At 32.8% G+C, this 18090-nt stretch overlaps 1 protein-coding gene across 2 annotated transcripts; it reads left to right on the top strand.

Annotated features, from left to right (window-relative positions):
- Positions 1-9050: 9050 nt before the first annotated feature.
- LOC107806502 (transcription factor bHLH123-like) lies at positions 9051-13734 on the top strand. Of its 2 annotated transcripts, XR_012697491.1 has the most exons (8): positions 9051-9699; positions 9912-10398; positions 11130-11237; positions 11359-11424; positions 11518-11583; positions 11776-11829; positions 12442-12645; positions 13219-13734. XR_012697491.1 is itself a non-coding variant. In XM_016630666.2 (7 exons), exons 1-7 carry the CDS (start codon positions 9380-9382, stop codon positions 12589-12591), a joined length of 1251 nt encoding a protein of 416 aa, XP_016486152.1. In that variant the 5' UTR covers positions 9051-9379; the 3' UTR covers positions 12592-12777. The 2 variants fall into 2 exon arrangements, 1 of the variants encoding a protein (XP_016486152.1); XM_016630666.2 differs by lacking the exon at positions 13219-13734 and having other exon boundaries at positions 12442-12777.
- Positions 13735-18090: the final 4356 nt, after the last annotated feature.

The following is an 18090-nucleotide window of genomic DNA, read 5'->3' as shown; positions in this document are numbered from 1 at the left end:
TTACTGGTAAGTTGGAGAGTACGAAGAAGAACTTAGGAAATTTTGGAAGATAGAAGATGTAAAAATGGTAAAAGATAAAAGTAAGGGTTATTTATAGGTTCAAACGATGGCAGTTCGGTATCAGCAGTGGCCGACCACCGCCTGACATGCATTAAATGCCTTGAAAGACTAAACCGACGGGACAGCTACCAGATGCGTCATGGTCGAACCCGATGGAAACGACAAAATATAATCCGATCGAGCTGTTGAAAATCATATCGTTTCTCGCCATATTCTTTCTGAGAAACGAGGGAACTATCTGTATACGGTCGAAATAGATTTCAGCCTTGGCATGTCCGATCGAGTTCGAAGGGTGATGTATCGAAGTAAGATCCCGAAGGGGGGACGAACTAACCTCGAACCCGGAGAGACCGGTTCGTGTCGAGATCGATATCATAATCAAACTCGAATAAGAATCGAACCATGATACAGGGTAGACCTACCGTGCTGATAATCCAGAGACCAACCAACATTGACCTGGAATCAATTCGAGGGCTCGAACCAGGATCGGGCTCGAACCAAGATCACAAGTTCGAGCCGAAATCAAGCTCAAACCAAAATCGAGGATTCTAAGCAAGATCGAGCTCGCAGACAAAAGCCGTTGCAATCCTACTAGAGAGAATCTTGGCAGAAATTATGAAAAAGCTAACTTATCATGAGTCTCCCACTGAATGTTTATTTTATTATGCTTGGAGTCGAATCCCTCCACTATAAAAGGGCTTGGTTATCATTTCTGTAAGACAAGTTTTTCTGAGACTTACATTGTAATAAAAGTACTATATTCTTCTACAATAAAAAATAGCTCTTTCAGTTTCTTAGATTGATTCTATTTGTCGAATCCTAAGTTTCATTGTTCTTGATAACCTTATCTAGATTGCATTCTCTCCAATCTACATTTATATTTTTATTTATCCTTGCATTTTGTATCAAGTTACGCCACATATCCTCGGAACTGCATATAAATTCAACTCTATCCATTTTTCGGATAAACACTTCTTTGGCTGCATTCATACATCAAACTTGTGTCAATACTACATCATCATTCTCATTTCCCTTTCAACCCTAGATAAAATTCGTTCCACGTATCATATTTTCTCGCAATTGGAATTAGAAATTGAAGTTTATACATATTGTATTATCGAATTTATAGCTCATTTTAAATACTAGCAGTGTCAGTTCAAGGCTAAAGCCACTAAGACAATATATAGCTTTAGGCCCCCATATTTTTGGGGCTCCTTTTTAAATTAATTGTAGGTTTTATGGCTAATTTTATAAAACATTACTTAATATTTTAAGGAAAAAATTACAACAATCTTATAAAACATTAAAAAGTGAACTTTTTATTGATTAGCTATATTGTCAATGAAAAAAAAGGAAATTGATTAAAAAGTTATTAACAACTTTGAATCTTAAAAAGCTTTAAAAATAGGCTTTAATTAAATGAAATATATATGAAAAGGCTTTTAAAACAAAGAAATTATGGCTCGTAACAAAATTTTGCTTTAGGCTAACAACTTTGTTAAACCGCCCTGGCTACATGATTCATAATCAAACATTTATGTATGAATTTTCTAATACAAATGCAGGATTTAAGAGAAAATATTGAATTTGACCGAACACGTACTTAATATTCTAGTTTCGCTCCAGTGTCTCTTCATAACTGATCATGATAATGAGCAGAATAAACAAGGCAACTACAGAAACGACTTGAATTCTGGAGCTTAGCTTCATTCACCTAATATTACCGGATGCAAACCTACACAAATTAAACATTTTACTTTAATTAGAACAATTTATCATTCTCCATTATGTATATCTTAAAATTAAAATTCATAAACGACGTACAAGCTACTAGAATGACTCACTTGTATTCGGTATTCGATATTCATTGGGGAATCTCGGTTAATTTGAATTCACATGCAAACATTGCGACTAATTTAATATATGTTATTCTTATTGAAACCTCAACTACTTTTAATACGAGAGTATCTTAAAAGTTGAACCCTTTAAATTTAAATTTTGAATACGTATAGCTCTATTAACGAGCACAATCATCTCTCTCGATGATCTTTTTCTTGGTTTTCGTCTATAGATGGTAATGTTAGCCTACTTATGCACTGATAAGTATTTCACTGCTAGAAATTCGGCAAAAACTGACCGTGGCAAACCGAGTGGAGTCGGTCGGTCAAAAAATCGACTGAAGCCTGTCGGTATTTTAAAATATTTTTTTTTTATTATTTTTACGAAACCGACCAACTTCTGTCGGTTTTCTTTTTGCGCAAAAATACAGGAAACTATTTTGGCGTCCCGGAAAATTTATTTTTAAGAAACCGACCAACTTTGGTCAGTTTTTCATATAAAATAAATTAAAATTAATCTTCAAAAAAACAACCGAAATTGATCGGTTATTTCAGTTGGTCATTTTCAAAAACCGACCGATTTTGGTCAGTAATTTTATATTTTTAATAAAACCAACCGAAATCGGTTGGTTATTTTCGCGCGAAAATGCAATTAAAGAGTACAAATAAAATAAAAGATAGTCTTAAACCAAAATGTACCAATGATCTAGTGGTGGAATAGTATCCTGCCACAGTACAGACCCTGATTCGATTCCCAGATGCTGTATTTTTTAATTGCATAATTAAAATACCGACTGACTTCGGTCGGTTTTTTCGACCGATTTTTTCTTGTTTGGTCGCTTGTGAAATTTTATTGACCGACCGAAATCGGTAGAAAATTGCGACCGATTTCGGTCGCTATTTATTATCGACCAGCCTAATTTCGACAAATTAAAGTCGATCGGAAATCGATCAATTTTTTTAATTTTCCAACCGATTTCGGTCGATATTTCTGGACGGTTTTAGGCAGTTTTCTAGTAGTGTTTCTTTATTCTTAGTTAGAGAATTTTAAATTCGAGCCTTAGTAAGTTGTTGTATTTCATAGGAAACGCTTTACTCCCTAAAACGGGACGTTTCAGGGCGGCCACGAATTAATCTAGCCCCAGAGCAGTTACGAAAATGGGGTGAAAAACAAAAACAATAATATTCATTCACGGTCAGAATCCACCAATTTTCCATAGTCAATATATATAAAAAACCAGACTTCAAGTTGATGATATTTTAAGCATTTTACCAATGGAGAACCTCGTGTGGTATAAAGTGATTTGGATAATTCAGGCTCAGTGGAGTTCTAGAATTATTGTTGTTTTTTTTTGGGTGAACATGGAGTATCACTTAAAAAATAATGTTACTACTAGTATTAATTAAATACGGCAATGAAAGCTCACTCAATCATAGAGTAAGGTTCTTCCTAATTAATAAACCCACATTTTTTAAACGGTTTTTAAATAAACAAAAACAAATGTGACTGAGTGCCTTCGCCACCATTGGCTATACAGGCCACAATCCATTCTCATCTATTTACAATCAAAATAAGCAAGGAAATGATTTAATTAATATATATATATATTTTTTTTATTACATTAGGAGAGGGAGGGGGACGGCGGAGGCGGGAAGGGATGTTACGTTACTGATAGAGTTTGAACTCTCCATCTCAACTTTAGAAGGTAGAGAGCTCATCAATTGAGCTAGTCTTCAACTCCGTTTTAATTAACATTACAAAGGAGGTTGGAAAGAAAAAAAATCTAACATCGAGTATTATCCTATATATAACTATTTCTATATAGGATAATATTCGGATGAAATTTTGATGGAAAAAGAAGTGGAAGATGCATAATATATATGATATATCTTTTTATTTTTGGTTTCTCACCTCGTGTTCGCAACTAATTTAAGAGTCTCCACTAATTCAAATTCGTATTGTATAAGACTTGTTAAGGGGAAAAGGTTCTTTACGAGGAGTTTTTTATTTTTATTTTAAGATATGTTGAGTACTAGTGATTGGAAATTTTTTGTTTGGATCTTAGAAGTGAACTCGATGTTCAATAAAATAAGATTTAGTAATAGATGAAGATAATATTATATAACCAAACCAGTGTGTGCCAAAAAGTATTACTCCCTATGTCCCAATTTATATTACTAGTTTTAGGGTAGGCGCTTTGCGCGTGTATCCAGATCGTTGAATACATAATTTTAAAAATTAATATAAATATTATTAAATAATATTTTGCTTATAAAATTAAATTAAAATACAAGTTCTTGAAAATGATGACGGATGATCCTATTTTATTAGCTCAATAAGGAAGCAATTTTGCCAATATAAGTCCTCATATACGTTATTGTGATTTCTGAGAAATTCTATAGAAGTATCTGATGAAAATTATTGTTATTTCTATAGCGTAATACTGAAAACAAACAAATAGCATAAAATACTTTTATTAACAAAGATAAATCAAATAATTTAAAAATAGAATCTTTTGGTCTTTTTGAATGATGAGGTTGGTTTTATAGCTCATAGAAAAAATAATAATAAGTGACAATGTGAAGTCTAAAAAAACTGATGTTGAGTTACTATTTTACAACTATTAACTTAATATATAAAAACTATAGGAGTTGCCTTTTTAAATAATAATAATAATAATAATAATAATAATAATAATAATAATAATAATAATAATAATAATAATAACAACAACAACAACAACAACAATAATAATAATAATAGTAATTTGCGACAATTTATTTATAATATATTTTGTGTTCCATTATTTCATCCTCATTATTTTAAATTTGTATTTTTACTAATTTGATTCTTAAACTAATTTCAACCAATTTTGTTCATTTTTTCATCACTAATGCTCTTTCTATGGAGATAATTTATACATCCTAAGATTTTTGTTAACCTGAAAACTAATTTACTTATATGATGAAATTAAAAAATAATTAAATTGAATTTTTTTGCTAATTAGTAATTCAAAGATTTAATTATTATTCTTAGCATTAAAAATATTTTGTTCTTTATTCATTCAAATTCTTCAATATATTAGCTCATTCATAGTTTAAATATTTAAATGTAATTATAGTTTTATCCAATAAAAATTTTGCATTGTTGAAGTAAAAAACTAATCCAATATTTCACTTTTGAATTTTTGTTTTGGTAGAACTATCTTCTCTCTCTCTCTCTCTCTCTCTCTCTCTCTCTCTCTCTCTCTCTCTCTCTCTCTCTCTCTCTCTCTCTCTCTCTCTCTTTGTATCTACCATACTCTCTCCCTCTTTGTCTTTTATAATTCGTAAATATCGTTTTAGTATTTTGTCTTATTATTGGTCAGATCTTTTCAAATATTATACAAAAATAATATTTAGAAAGCTAGAACTTAATTGTAATTAGAATTTCAAAAGTAGGTTGTATTCTCATTGAATAATATGAGAAATTAGAAAATGGAGTCCACTCAAATTCATTTACTTCTCTAGTGTTATATCGTTAGCTTTGGTTAGGTTTTCATGCTTAGTATCCTAATAAAACATACATAAATATATTGTTATAAAATATTATTTATAATTACAATTTTACTTAACAAGTTTTTACACTAATTGTAATTAAAGAATATTAATTGTTTGGTTTTTTTTTTTTAACCAATTATAAGCCTTAAGTTTTCCTTTTCTCAAAAAAGGAAAATTTTTGTTTAGTTTTTCATGCTTATTTCACACGTTTGGCCTCATCACAGAAGTTCAAACAAGGACTATTTAATATGCAATATTGCAGTTGATTTGGAACTCCTATATATTAGGGAAATAAAATGAAAGTTGATTTACAACTCCAAAATATTAGAAAAATAATTAAATGATTATTTTGTCTGACGTAAAATTTATTTTTAAAAGGTAAAAAAGGTGAACGACATTTCGCTAAGAGTTTTTGTGCTTTTAATATAGTATAGATAGGGCTGAAATTTTAAGAGTCAAACTTCATAATTTTAACCGTGAATTCGGATGTAGTTCCTTAAGTTTTCTAAAACAAAAATTAATATATTTGAAAACTACGTAAAAAGTACTATAAGTTACAATAGTTAACAAGTCAAAATATCTAAAAGACATACGAAAAAATTAAGATATAAAAAAACTCGTTTGATTCTCAAAATCCGAACTTTGCCATATAAATTGAAACAGAAGGAGCACCAAGTTTGATATGTGGCAAATTTGGAGGTGATAAAAAACTTGTGATGTTTGTTTTTGAATATAGTTTATTCGAAAACTCTTTTTTTAATATTTATAACTACAGATACTCTTCTTTTATTTTTTTAAAACTTCAATCAGCAAATATTGTCCAATCAAATACTACAAATTATTTTGGGTGAAGTGAGTCCAAAAATGAAAATTTATGAAGTGTTAGAAGAAGAATGTTGGAGTCGTTATCAGGCTCTGACTCTTAGGTTTCAATAGGGGTCGCACGCGTGCTACCGTGTGGGGTCAAATTCTTTGACTTGCAAATATTTTCAAATCCTAAAGTCAAAATATCTAGTACTACTACTTTAGGAGACAAGGATATTTTGAAGATTATAATTTCGAAATTATAGTTTGGAAAAGGGTCAAAATTATTCATATACTATCAAATATAATTTAAAATTGCCCTTTGTTATATTATAGGAAACAATCTCTCTGCCATTCCAGGGGTAGAGATAGGACTGCGTACAACTTACCCGCCCCAGACCCCACTTGTGAGAAATGACTGAGTTTGTTGTTATTGCTGTTGTTGCCCTTCGTTATATTATTTGGTCAACTGAGTCCCATCGTTATACATCTATTCAAATCTACCCCTAATTTAGACAACAAGCCACGTGTCATTTCCAAAATCAATTGAATCGTCCCCAATTTAAAAAACCAGATACTTCTCTTATCCACCCCCATTACCAGAGCCTAACCCCCTCCAAATAATCCACCAGACCAGTGGCGTAGCCACCCTATGATAAGGGTGGTCAAGCGCACACCTTTGCCTAAAAATTATACTACGTGTATAAGTTAAATATTACTTTATATGATTATATATTATATTTGAACACTCTTAACATAGTTGAGTGAGGCAGTCTAATTTATTTACAGTTTGAACGTCTTTGACGAAATTTCTGACTACGTCACTGTACCAGACCCAACCCCTCACTCACTCACCTCTCTTAAGGTACCATAAATTCAGTGCTACTAATATTTAGGGTGGATCCATCAAATTTATATCCTAGATTACTTCACCTACTGAGCTAAAACCTAGAATAACGGCCAATGCTAAATTCACGGGCAGATGTATTGTCTCAGTTATGAACTCATAAATTTAGAAGTAGGATATATATAGTGCTACGGATATTAAGCCAGTGAGCATTCTAGAGCCGACACGTAATATGTCGTATAGTTTAGAAGTACAAGTTTGCTTTAGATATGACAAAATGAACCTCCTTTAATTTGGCCGAAAAAGACGAAATCAAAATTTGAATCTTATGAACTCAAATTTTTAATCTTTCTAAGATATTGGGTTCCCAACTAACAATATGTACATACTTAATGAATATTTTAAGAAAAATATAAAATTTGAATTAAAACTATTGATTTCGAGCAAACTTATTATCGAAACTCTAGCTCCGCCCTACTTTGATGCCAGATTCATTGTCAACCACCTTCAGGACTAAGGGAGCTAGTACAAGAATTAGATGATGGCTTTTATGAACCAAGTTTAGTGGCAAAAGATATTTAACATTGACTTCTACCACTATCCCCTAAAAGGTAAAAAGGAAGCAAAACATAAATCCTTTTCTTGAACCACCACAACTTTAATTTATTATTAACACATTAATTAGTTGTTGCAATTTAATTCTATATTTTTCTTTAATTGTATTAATGAATGTTCAAAACTTTAAGGGGCATTTAAAAAGGACAAGAGAGAGAGTAATTTAAAAAAGGAGAACATAATGAAAAAAGTGTGGCATTTCTTAATTTATCTTTTCTCCTTCTTATCTTGAACAAATTCGACACATGTATGGTCTTCTGTTAATAATTATTAATTAACTGGCATAAATAGAATTTTTAGTGGAAGAGCAGCCTAGTTTTAGCTTAATGGAAAATGTCCAAATATGTCCTTATGTTATTTGAAACTTTTTAATTTTTCTATGTCCAAATTATATTTTTGGTTAATTCTCTTATTACCCTTATTATTAATGGAGCTTCGACCTGAAATGGATAGAATCTAATGCTCAAATTCTACTAGGAAAAGGTTTAAATATATACGCCTAAACTTTAAACTATGATTTAAAATTAAGTCTCAAATTGGAGTTCCCGCCCTTAAGTGTCTAGGACAAATTAAATAAGATTTTTTCTTTTCATAACGGCAAGAGTAATATTAAACCAAAAGTGTAAATGGAGGAAAAATAAATGTGCAGTTTCAGATAGTACAGAACCAAATTTGAGCATTATCACTAGTTTAATTGAGGTTTAATAAAATGTAGCTCAAGATTTTGAGGTAATATTTTTCTTCTTATTTTTTGGTATAATCATCTAGTATCTTTGATATAATGTCCCGGTTAATTAAGATTTTTCTTAGTGTAATGTCTAAATAGAGGGAAAGTGCTTGCTATCATGGTCTATTTTCAGAACTCGAACCCAAAGTCTCTTATTAAACGTGGAAGAATCTCATTTATCGTCACATCAGTTAATGTAAATTATGTAACATCAAATAAAGATTATTGTGGGTATGACGTGTAAGCTCTTGTCTTCAATTATAAATGGTAGACGTCTATACAAAGTAATTCATTTTTTCTATTTGGCCACAAAAGCAAAACTGAAATATATTCCTACTTTGAAGAAAATAATAGAGTCAAAGTGGGGGAAAAGCCAAGACTTCTATTGACTACTCCTATAAAAGATAATACTATCAAAAGGCAAAAAGAAACAAAAAACAAGAAGTAATTAATCAATGTTTGGCTAAGGATGGAATTCAATATAATTTCCTTAGAAATTGACCTTTCCATTTGTCTAATCACTCTTGAAAAAAGTCAATCAAAATTTTGGTCATTTCTCAAAGTCTCACTATTTTCAAATAGTTTAGTTTCCTATATATACTTCCATATATACTATAAATAGCAAGATAAAGCAAAACCAATTCATTTCAACGTTTTATAAACATAGCCAAAAGCCACAAAACCATAAAACCAAACCCCAAGTGTAAAGCAAAGAGAGTTTTCCAGAATAAGAATCTTGAATTCAATACCAAAGAGAGAAAAAGGAAACACAGAGTCATCACAATTTATAAACTCAAAATATTGCAAGACTGAATTTTTCTCTACTTTTCTAACTCGTTTCGAACCAATCCTACACTTGTTGTTGTTGTTCTTGAAAATCGCAAAAAGGATTTTCGGACTTAACGAAACGGGAGGAAAGCTGCTGTCGGTATTGAAAACGTCCTTACTATGGCGGAAGAATTTCAACTAGGAAATGGAAATTGGTGGGATAATACGTCGATATCGAGGAATAGTACGCCTACTGCAGCTTCCACTACAATAAGTAACATGTCAAGCAACTATAGTAATTGGCAGAATACAGAAACTCAAGTGGACATCAAACCTAGGACTTTCTTGAATTCTGGTTCAGTACTGTCTGAATCTTCCGGTGGAGGCAGCGGCGGCGGCGGCGGAGGCGGAAGTAGAGGCGTTTTATCTGGTGATAATAATTTTCAAATGATGGGTTTAGGCCTTACTTCTCAACCACATGAATGGAACCAATCTTTATTGTAAGTAATAGTATAAGCTTTCTAAAACATGCTAATTCAGAATTTAAATTTGATATATATATATATATATAAGTTTGAAATCTTTATGTGTTTATCATTAAATCTATCGGCTATGATTGAAAATTTAATATTTTTTGAAATTTTAGTAATTTTTAACGCTCCGTTTTTCTAGCAAATTAAAGTTTTTTGTTTTTTTTTAATTTTATTTTCAGGAGGGGTGAAAAAGCTGAGAGTGGGTTTTCTTCTATACTTCAACAAGAAGATTTAAGTTCAAATAATACAAATAATTATCAGCTAGAAGCATCTAATTCTCAACAAGATCATCATTGGAATAGACAGAAAATATATTCTGGGAATTCTGAGGATTCTTCATCAGTGGATGATTATAAACAAATGAATTTTGTTTATAATATTAATCCATCAAATAATTATGGTTTAAGCCAAGAATCAGCAGCTCAAGATAATCATGTGATGCATTCATCTACAACTTCTTCTTGGTCTAAATTTCCTCAGCTTCTCCGAACATCCCCGCCGGGACAGCAGCCGCTGCCGCCGCCGCCTCACAGTCAGCTGCATTTCTCAAATAATACTCCTTTTTGGAATGCTAGTGCAGCTGCCATGAATGATGTCCCTTCAAGTCTATTTCCTTCTAATTTGCATCCTCAACTTCCCATTCCAACGGTTGATGAGAAAACAAAGGTAACTATCGAATTATCTGATCATCTCATCTAAAAGAGTAATGTCTCAATATGCCGCCTCATCTTTTTTCATGGGCTACACACGCGGACATATAAATGGGAGTCCTGGTATAACTGGTAAAGTTGTTGTTATGTAACCAGATTGTCACGGGTTCGAGCCGTGGAACCAGCCTTAGGGTAAGGTTTCATACAATAGACCCTTGTGGTCCGACCCATCCTCAACCCCGCGCATAGCGGGAGGTTAGTGCATAATCAGACATAATTTAGATTTTTTGTTGGAAGTGAGATTTGAACTCAATGATATCTTGTCCGCTCTATATCATGTTCAATAGTTTAAACTTTTTATCCGAATGTTTAAACTATTAGAAAGAACACACTTGTAACTAACTAATTAATTATGTTATGTCTCAATAGTAATTTCATTACCGAAAGTGAATTCAGAATTTCGAGTCAATGGGTTCAAAATGTGTGATCTATTTTGTATTTATATTGTAAGTTTCTTTTTTTATATGTCTAAGTTATGCGAATCAAAAGTAGTGGATTCAGCTAAATTCGCTCCGAGTTCACCACAATTCATTATTTATGAAGATTTCATTCTCAAAAGAGCTGCATGATTTCATAGTTGTAACCATGTAATTTGCATGTCATATCTAGGGTTTTGATTTTCTTTTGGTAGATTGAATACATACATGTACTATGTACTGATGTTAATTCTTTCACTCATTGCAACAGAATACAGGAGAAATTAGAGATATAAATAGAATGTCAAAGAAAACTAGCAGTGAAATATCAAATAAAAGACCACGGGATGAAACTCCATCTCCTTTGCCAGCTTTTAAGGTACGTCTGCAAGTTTTCTTAAACTTCGTTTCCACTCAAATATAGTGATATAAATTGGAATAGAAGGAGGTAGAAAATATTTAATTTTAGAATATATATAACTTTCTTAATTCATTTTTAGGTGAGGAAAGAGAAGATGGGAGACAGAATCACTGCACTTCAACAATTAGTCTCACCTTTTGGAAAGGTACACTGAGAATCACTAGTTCTCTGAATTCATTAAAAAAAAAAAACATTTAAATCATTTTAATTTTTTCTTATTCTTTTATTTTTTTTCCAGACTGATACAGCTTCTGTACTCTCGGAAGCAATTGAATACATAAAGTTCCTCCATGATCAAATTGGTGTAAGTTTCAGAAGTGACTTTTCTTATTTATTTAAGTTGGGTATACGAACAAAGTCTCATATTAAAAGAAAACTACATAAAAGGTGTAACTGACATTCTTAATGGTTTAACCCTTTTGAAGAAAACCGTACTAATTTGGCTCTGACAATATTATAGTTTCTCATCCGATTTTTTTTCTATGTAAAATTACAGGCATTAAGCGCCCCTTACATGAAAAGTGGATCATCTGCAATGCAACATCAACAGGTACTGAAAATTACCTGTTACTTTTTTCTTTTCTTTTTTTTTTTTAACAAAATTACCTGTTACTTCATTGTGGTTCACACCAGGGGCGTATGTAGTGTATATGTGACGGGTTCAACTGAACCCATAACTTTCAATGCGGAACATAAATTTATGTGTAAAATCTACTAAAATTGCAACAAATAGTAGATTTGAACCCATAATTTTAAAAATATAATGAGTTCAATCCTAAAAATCTTAAAGGCTGAACCCATAAAATTTAAATCCTAGATTCGCCTCTGGACTTCACACTGAGAATTTGTGGTGTTTGGATTTTATTTTTATTTAATATTTGAAAAAAGCTAAGTTTTGGTAAAATTTTCGAAAAATGATTGATAAAGTTGTGTTAGATTAGATTCAGTATATGGGAAAAGTTCTATGCACTTACTATAATGTAAAATATGTATACACAATTAGGTTATCTATTTGTAGTTTTTATAATAATATGTTATTATAGATTAAACAATATTCGTATGTATAAATTTTTTTTACATCATTTCTTAAGGTTCAAAGTTCAGAGTTTAGGGTTTAGAATATATAGCAGCTGCCAATAATATGTACACTGACATTTTGCAGAGTAATAATAAATCCGAGGATGCAGAAGGACGAAACCAAGATCTTAGAAGTCGAGGATTATGTTTGGTACCAGTTTCAAGCACTTTCCCAGTAACTAATGAAACGACAGTTGATTTCTGGACACCTACATTTGGTGGAACATTCAGATAATTATAACTACTTAGGCTGATGCAGAATTTAAACTTGACGGGATCAACTTCTAAGGTTCTTACCGTTAAATCTGTTGCACTTTCGAAATTATAGGTTCAAAATTTAATATTTTTTGGAATTAATTTAGTAATTTTTTACATATATATTAATGCTTTCGGTAAAAAATAATGGATTCAGTTGATATTATCGGTAGTAGTATACACCTACTGGTCCACGCTGACGATATGATGATGAAAAAGAAAAAGGATAAAAGGAAATGGTGAAAGAGAAAGAAAAAAGGAGTGACTCTTTAAACAAAATGATGCAGCTTTTGGCCAATATTAGGGACCATTGAATGCGTATATCGATATTTATTAAGGAATGTCAAAATATAAGAAATTAAATATGCCAAAAAATTAAGGAAATCAATATATAGTAAATATACATAAAATAAAAAAATTATCTAACAATATAGTATAATTTTCTAACGAAGGGGTCTCATTTGGTACACCTTGGTTGAATGTGACTCCACCACTATATTCTTGTAATACAAAAAATACGCCTCAATTTTAAATAATTCACAGACGGTACGGATTTATCATGAAAATGTATGCTTACTGCTTAACACAATTCTCCTCTTTTATCCAGGATTTAATTTAGACCAACAATTTGTACAAGCGGAGTTGCATATATTCTTGTATTACAAAAGACACGCCTCAATTTTAAATAATTTGAAGACGGTACGGATTTATCATAAAAATGTATGATGACTGTCTGCCTACCGTAATTCTTTTCTTTTGTTCGGGCTTTAGACCAACAATTTGTGCAAGCTAGTTCACACAGGCGGAGTTGCATATATTTTTGTAATACAAAAAATATGTCTCAATTTTAAACAATTTGAAGACGGTGCGGATTTATCATGAAAATGTATGTTGACCGTCAATGTACGGTAATTCTTCTATTTATCCCGGCTTTGGACCAACAATTTGTGCAAGCTAACTCAACACAGACAGTTGCATATATTCTTGTAATAATTGAAGAATTGACACATTAAAGATTGCTTGCTTTTTAGGAATAAGATGATAAAACAAATTAGGTAGAAAAAAGAGTTGATGATTAGAAATTTATTTTAGTAGTTTATAGAAGAATTTGTTGTTTGTAGCTAATTTAGTTGAAATGATTCGAATAAAGGAGTTTTTAGCTAACTGTTGTATCTATTATTTGTATAATATATTGTTGGCACCACCTTTAATTGTTTTTAAATGTTTTTAAAGAAAAGAAACAAGGAATAATGAAATTCACAGAATAAAGTTGAGTGTGGACTAGAGATCATTTGATTGGAAATTTAACTTTTCATTTGTTTATTTATTGGAATATGTTAGTGGAAGTCAGAAGATTATGGCCCATGCCCCCTCTCCAATTCTCACCCCCCCCCTCCACCCCCCAACCCATTTTTTCCCCTCTGTCTTTATAATTTATAAATACATTTGATTTTGACTGGCCACTGAAAGAATTTTTTTTATTTTTTATTTATGATCTAAAACAAGTATAAATATTTTTGTAAATATAAATCATCTCATTAAGGTAAAATAAAATTTTAAATTTAATTTATGTCTAAATATAAAAATATATCATGGAACAAACTAAAAAGAAAGTGTATCAATTAAATTAGAATAGATGAAATACTTTTTGCATAATTTGATTGACACGAAATCTAAAAAAGAAAAAAATATAATTTTTGATATATATGATTATATATAAAAGCATGTTATGAAATAAGAATAGTAAAATACAAAATTAATTTTAAAATGATAAATATTTTATTTTTTTGGACAAACTAATAAAAAATATTATTTTATAAATTGGAGAGTAGGAGATATTTTATATATTCTGGGAGAAGTAATGGAGGGATGTTGGTGAAGGAGCTATCAGACATCCTTTTTTTGGTGCTTTTTATCTAATGGTCACATTGAAGTGATTCCATTGGAAGGCAACACTCGTTCTTCCTTTCCTTGTAGACTGTTCTCTAATTTATGTGATATTTTTATCTTTTTTAGTTAATCCAAAATATGATATTTTTTATATTTAATAATAATTTAAATTTAAATATTTGTTTCTACTCCAACTTGATGATTTCTAGTCATACAAACTTTTATGGTTTGTTTTAAACCATAAATTTCAAAAATATTCCGTTATTTTTTAAACTTGTGTCTAGTCAAACACCTTCACATGAATTGGAGCGGATTGAGTACATGTTCGGTTGTTTGGTTAGATATAGTAATTGTTAATAATTAGAATTCTCGCGTGCTTACGAGTGCAATAGTTAATCCGAGTTCACCTTGGCTCTCGCTCCAAAATTTTTATGAAGACTCTGGTGACATATGTGTGTGATAGGGTCCTCAAATAAATGTCAAAGATTGGTGATGTAATTATAAGTGTATGAAGCCGATAGTGTAATTGATGGATTGAAGAATCTATCGACTTGCATTAACTTTCCATAGCTAGTAAAGGAAACTACGTCGTTGTAAAATACAACAATTTTTTTAAAAGTGTATTTGTAATCATTTAAGATATTTCGATTACGAATTAATGATGTTGTTGCCTTAGTATATCTTCATCTATCAGTAAGTTAATCATTAAAAGTACTTTAAGCAAACATAAAAATTTAAAGACCAAAGTGGTCCTAATTAATTATGCCATATGTATACGGTCGAAATAGATTTCGGTCCTCCTACGCTCGATCGAGTTCGAATGATAAGCGACCGGAGTGAGATTTTGGGATGAGTTCCGAAGAACAGTACAAATAAGCTTCGAGTTCCAAGGCTGATCAAGGAGTCGGCTCGATACCATTATCGAGCCATGACCAAATCGACCCACAAGGCAACATGAGGGTGGTCGGAAACACACTACACCCACCCCAAAGGTCGAGTTGAAACCAAAGCCGAGGGCTCGGCCCAATAACAAGTTCGAGCAAGTATCGAGCTCGCAGGCAAGAGCCGTTACAACCGCACTAAGGGAAATAATCTTGGCAGGAATCGAGGAAGAAACAATTCATCATGGGTTCTCCACTATATATTTTTTATTATTGTGAATAAAGTAGGATCCCTCTACTATAAGAGGGGGAATCCTTGTAAGCAGGGGAAGTTCTCACACATTGTAACAAAAAGATTATTTCTCATATTGAAAGATATCCCCTTGTGCTTGTTTAACTTTATCTTATTCGTTCTTCTTGCTCATTATTCTCATTCTCATAGTCAAGAACATATGTATTATCATTTCCAAATACGGTTTGTATCAAATTATATCACATATCCTTAGAACCATATTTAAATTTAACTCTATCCGTTTTTCGGGTAAACAGTTTGACGCCCGACTGATGGCTTTACCTATCGACCACGAAGCCGGCCTCCAAGATGAAACCAACAACTTGACACCCAAGGTCGGAAGGCGAATTAATGATGTCACCGAAGCTCGAGTCGAAGTATCGCTAGATGTCAATTCATAAGTAGCTCTTGAGGCGAACCAACGTTCCGAACCGGAAAAAGGCATTCAGGGCGGTACGTGATCCGTAGCTCGAGTCACCCATAACGTGGAGGAGATCGGAGTCATCTTACGGATGATCTTCGAGATGTTACAAGTCCAGCAAGTAGCGATAGCTCAGTTGTAGAGCCAAACTCAGGTACAAAGCAGACCGGAGCCCAATCTGCTTCGAGAAATCACCCACAGAATGGAACCAGCCATAGTGAAGTCAAATGAGCAAGAATCGGGGACTACTCCCGAAATTACTAAAATGCTCGAGGAACTCACAAAACGAGTCGAAGCCAACGATAAAAAAGTAGAAATATATAATTCCAGGGTTGATCAGATCCCGGGAGCTCCATCAATGATAAAAGGGCTAGATTCGAAAACATTCATTCAAAAGCCTTTTCCCTCGAGTGCATCCCCAAAACCAATCCCCAAAAAATTCCGTATGCCCGAAATACCCAAATATAACGGAATGACCGACCCCAACGAGCATGTCACTTCTTACACATGTGCCATCAAGGGCAATGATTTGGAAGATGATGAGATCGAATCAGTATTATTGAAAAAATTCGATGAAACCTGTCAAAGGGGGCAATGGTATGGTATCATAATTTACCATCTAACTTTATTGATTCTTTTGCTATGCTTGTAGATTGCTTCGTAAAAGCACATGTCGGAGCCATTAAGGTCTAAACCATATAGCTGAACCTGTTCAAGGTAATACAAAAAGATAACGAGATGCTAAGGGAGTTCGTATCTCGTTTTCAAATGGAACGAATGGATCTGCCACCAGTCACAGACGATTGGGCTGTCCAAGCTTTCACTCAAGGTCTAAACGAGCGGAGCTCGATGGCTTCACGGCGACTGAAGCAGAATCTGATTGAGTACCCAGCTATTACTTGGACCGATGTGCACAATCGATATCAATCCAAAATAAGAGTCAAAGATGACCAGTTGATTTCTAGGTCCGTTACGAAAAGAACTACCAAGAAAAAATCGACCAGAGATCGATACCAGTCATATAACGAAAACGATACTACTGCTGAGTATCCGAGGCCTCATTAAAATCAACCTCGTATACTGTGGGGCTTTATCATTGAACGCATATGTGGTGATTATCAAATTCGGTGCAAAGGAAGTTACTTCGTTATGACAAACAGTGTCTCAACAGGAAATGTTATAAGTGCCAAATGATCAAAACGAACCATGCTTATGTAGTTGGCCCGAGCCCTGACACAAAACGCGAACACATGTTTAATGACTTGCAAAGACAATCTTCTTTACCGATATTCTATGTTCAAGATTTATTATACAAACAGGATCGAGTTCGAGCAAGTGCTCACTTGACCATTACGCCTATGGGCTATATTATTTCGAGTTCGAATCATTCACTCGACTACTAAGCCTACGGGCTACTTCGACCATTACGCCTACGGGCTACATTGCATCGAGTTCAAATCATTCACTCGACTGCTAAGCCTACGGGCTACTTTTATTTCGAGTTCGAGCAAGCGCTCACTCGACCATTAAGCCTACGGGCTACTTTTATTTCGAGTTCGATCAAGCACTCACTCGACCACTTAGCCTACGGGTTACTTTTATTTCGAGTTCGAGCAAGCACTCACTCGACCATTACGCCTACGGTCTACATTACTTCAAGTTCGAATCATTCACTCAACTACTAAGCCTACGAACTACTTTTATTTTGAGTTCGAGAAAGCACTCACTCGACCATTACGCCTACGGGCTATATTGCATCGAGTTCGAATCATTCACTCTACTGCTAAGCCTACGGGCTACTTTTATTTCGAGTTCGAGTAAGTACTCACTCGACCATTATGCCTACGGGCTACATTACTTTGAGTTCGAATTATTCACTCGACTACTAAGCCTACGAGCTAATTTTATTTCGAGTTCGAGCAAGTACTCACTCGACCATTACGCCTACGGGCTACATTGCATCGAGTTTGAATCATTCACTCGACGACTAAGCCT

Source organism: Nicotiana tabacum, chromosome 12, assembly GCF_000715075.1.
Source record: "Nicotiana tabacum cultivar K326 chromosome 12, ASM71507v2, whole genome shotgun sequence".
In the NCBI taxonomy this organism is placed as follows: Eukaryota; Viridiplantae; Streptophyta; class Magnoliopsida; order Solanales; family Solanaceae; genus Nicotiana; species Nicotiana tabacum.
This window is presented reverse-complemented; position numbering and strand designations above follow the sequence as displayed.

Excerpts from the sequence above, each read along its gene's own strand:
- LOC107806502 (XM_016630666.2), top strand. The coding sequence starts at position 9,380 with ATGGCGGAAGAATTTCAACTAGGAAATGGAAATTGGTGGGATAATACG. Across the intron at positions 9,700-9,911 it reads GAATGGAACCAATCTTTATT|GAGGGGTGAAAAAGCTGAGA; the intron begins GTAAGTAATAGT and ends TTTTATTTTCAG. Across the intron at positions 11,830-12,441 it reads CTGCAATGCAACATCAACAG|AGTAATAATAAATCCGAGGA; the intron begins GTACTGAAAATT and ends GACATTTTGCAG.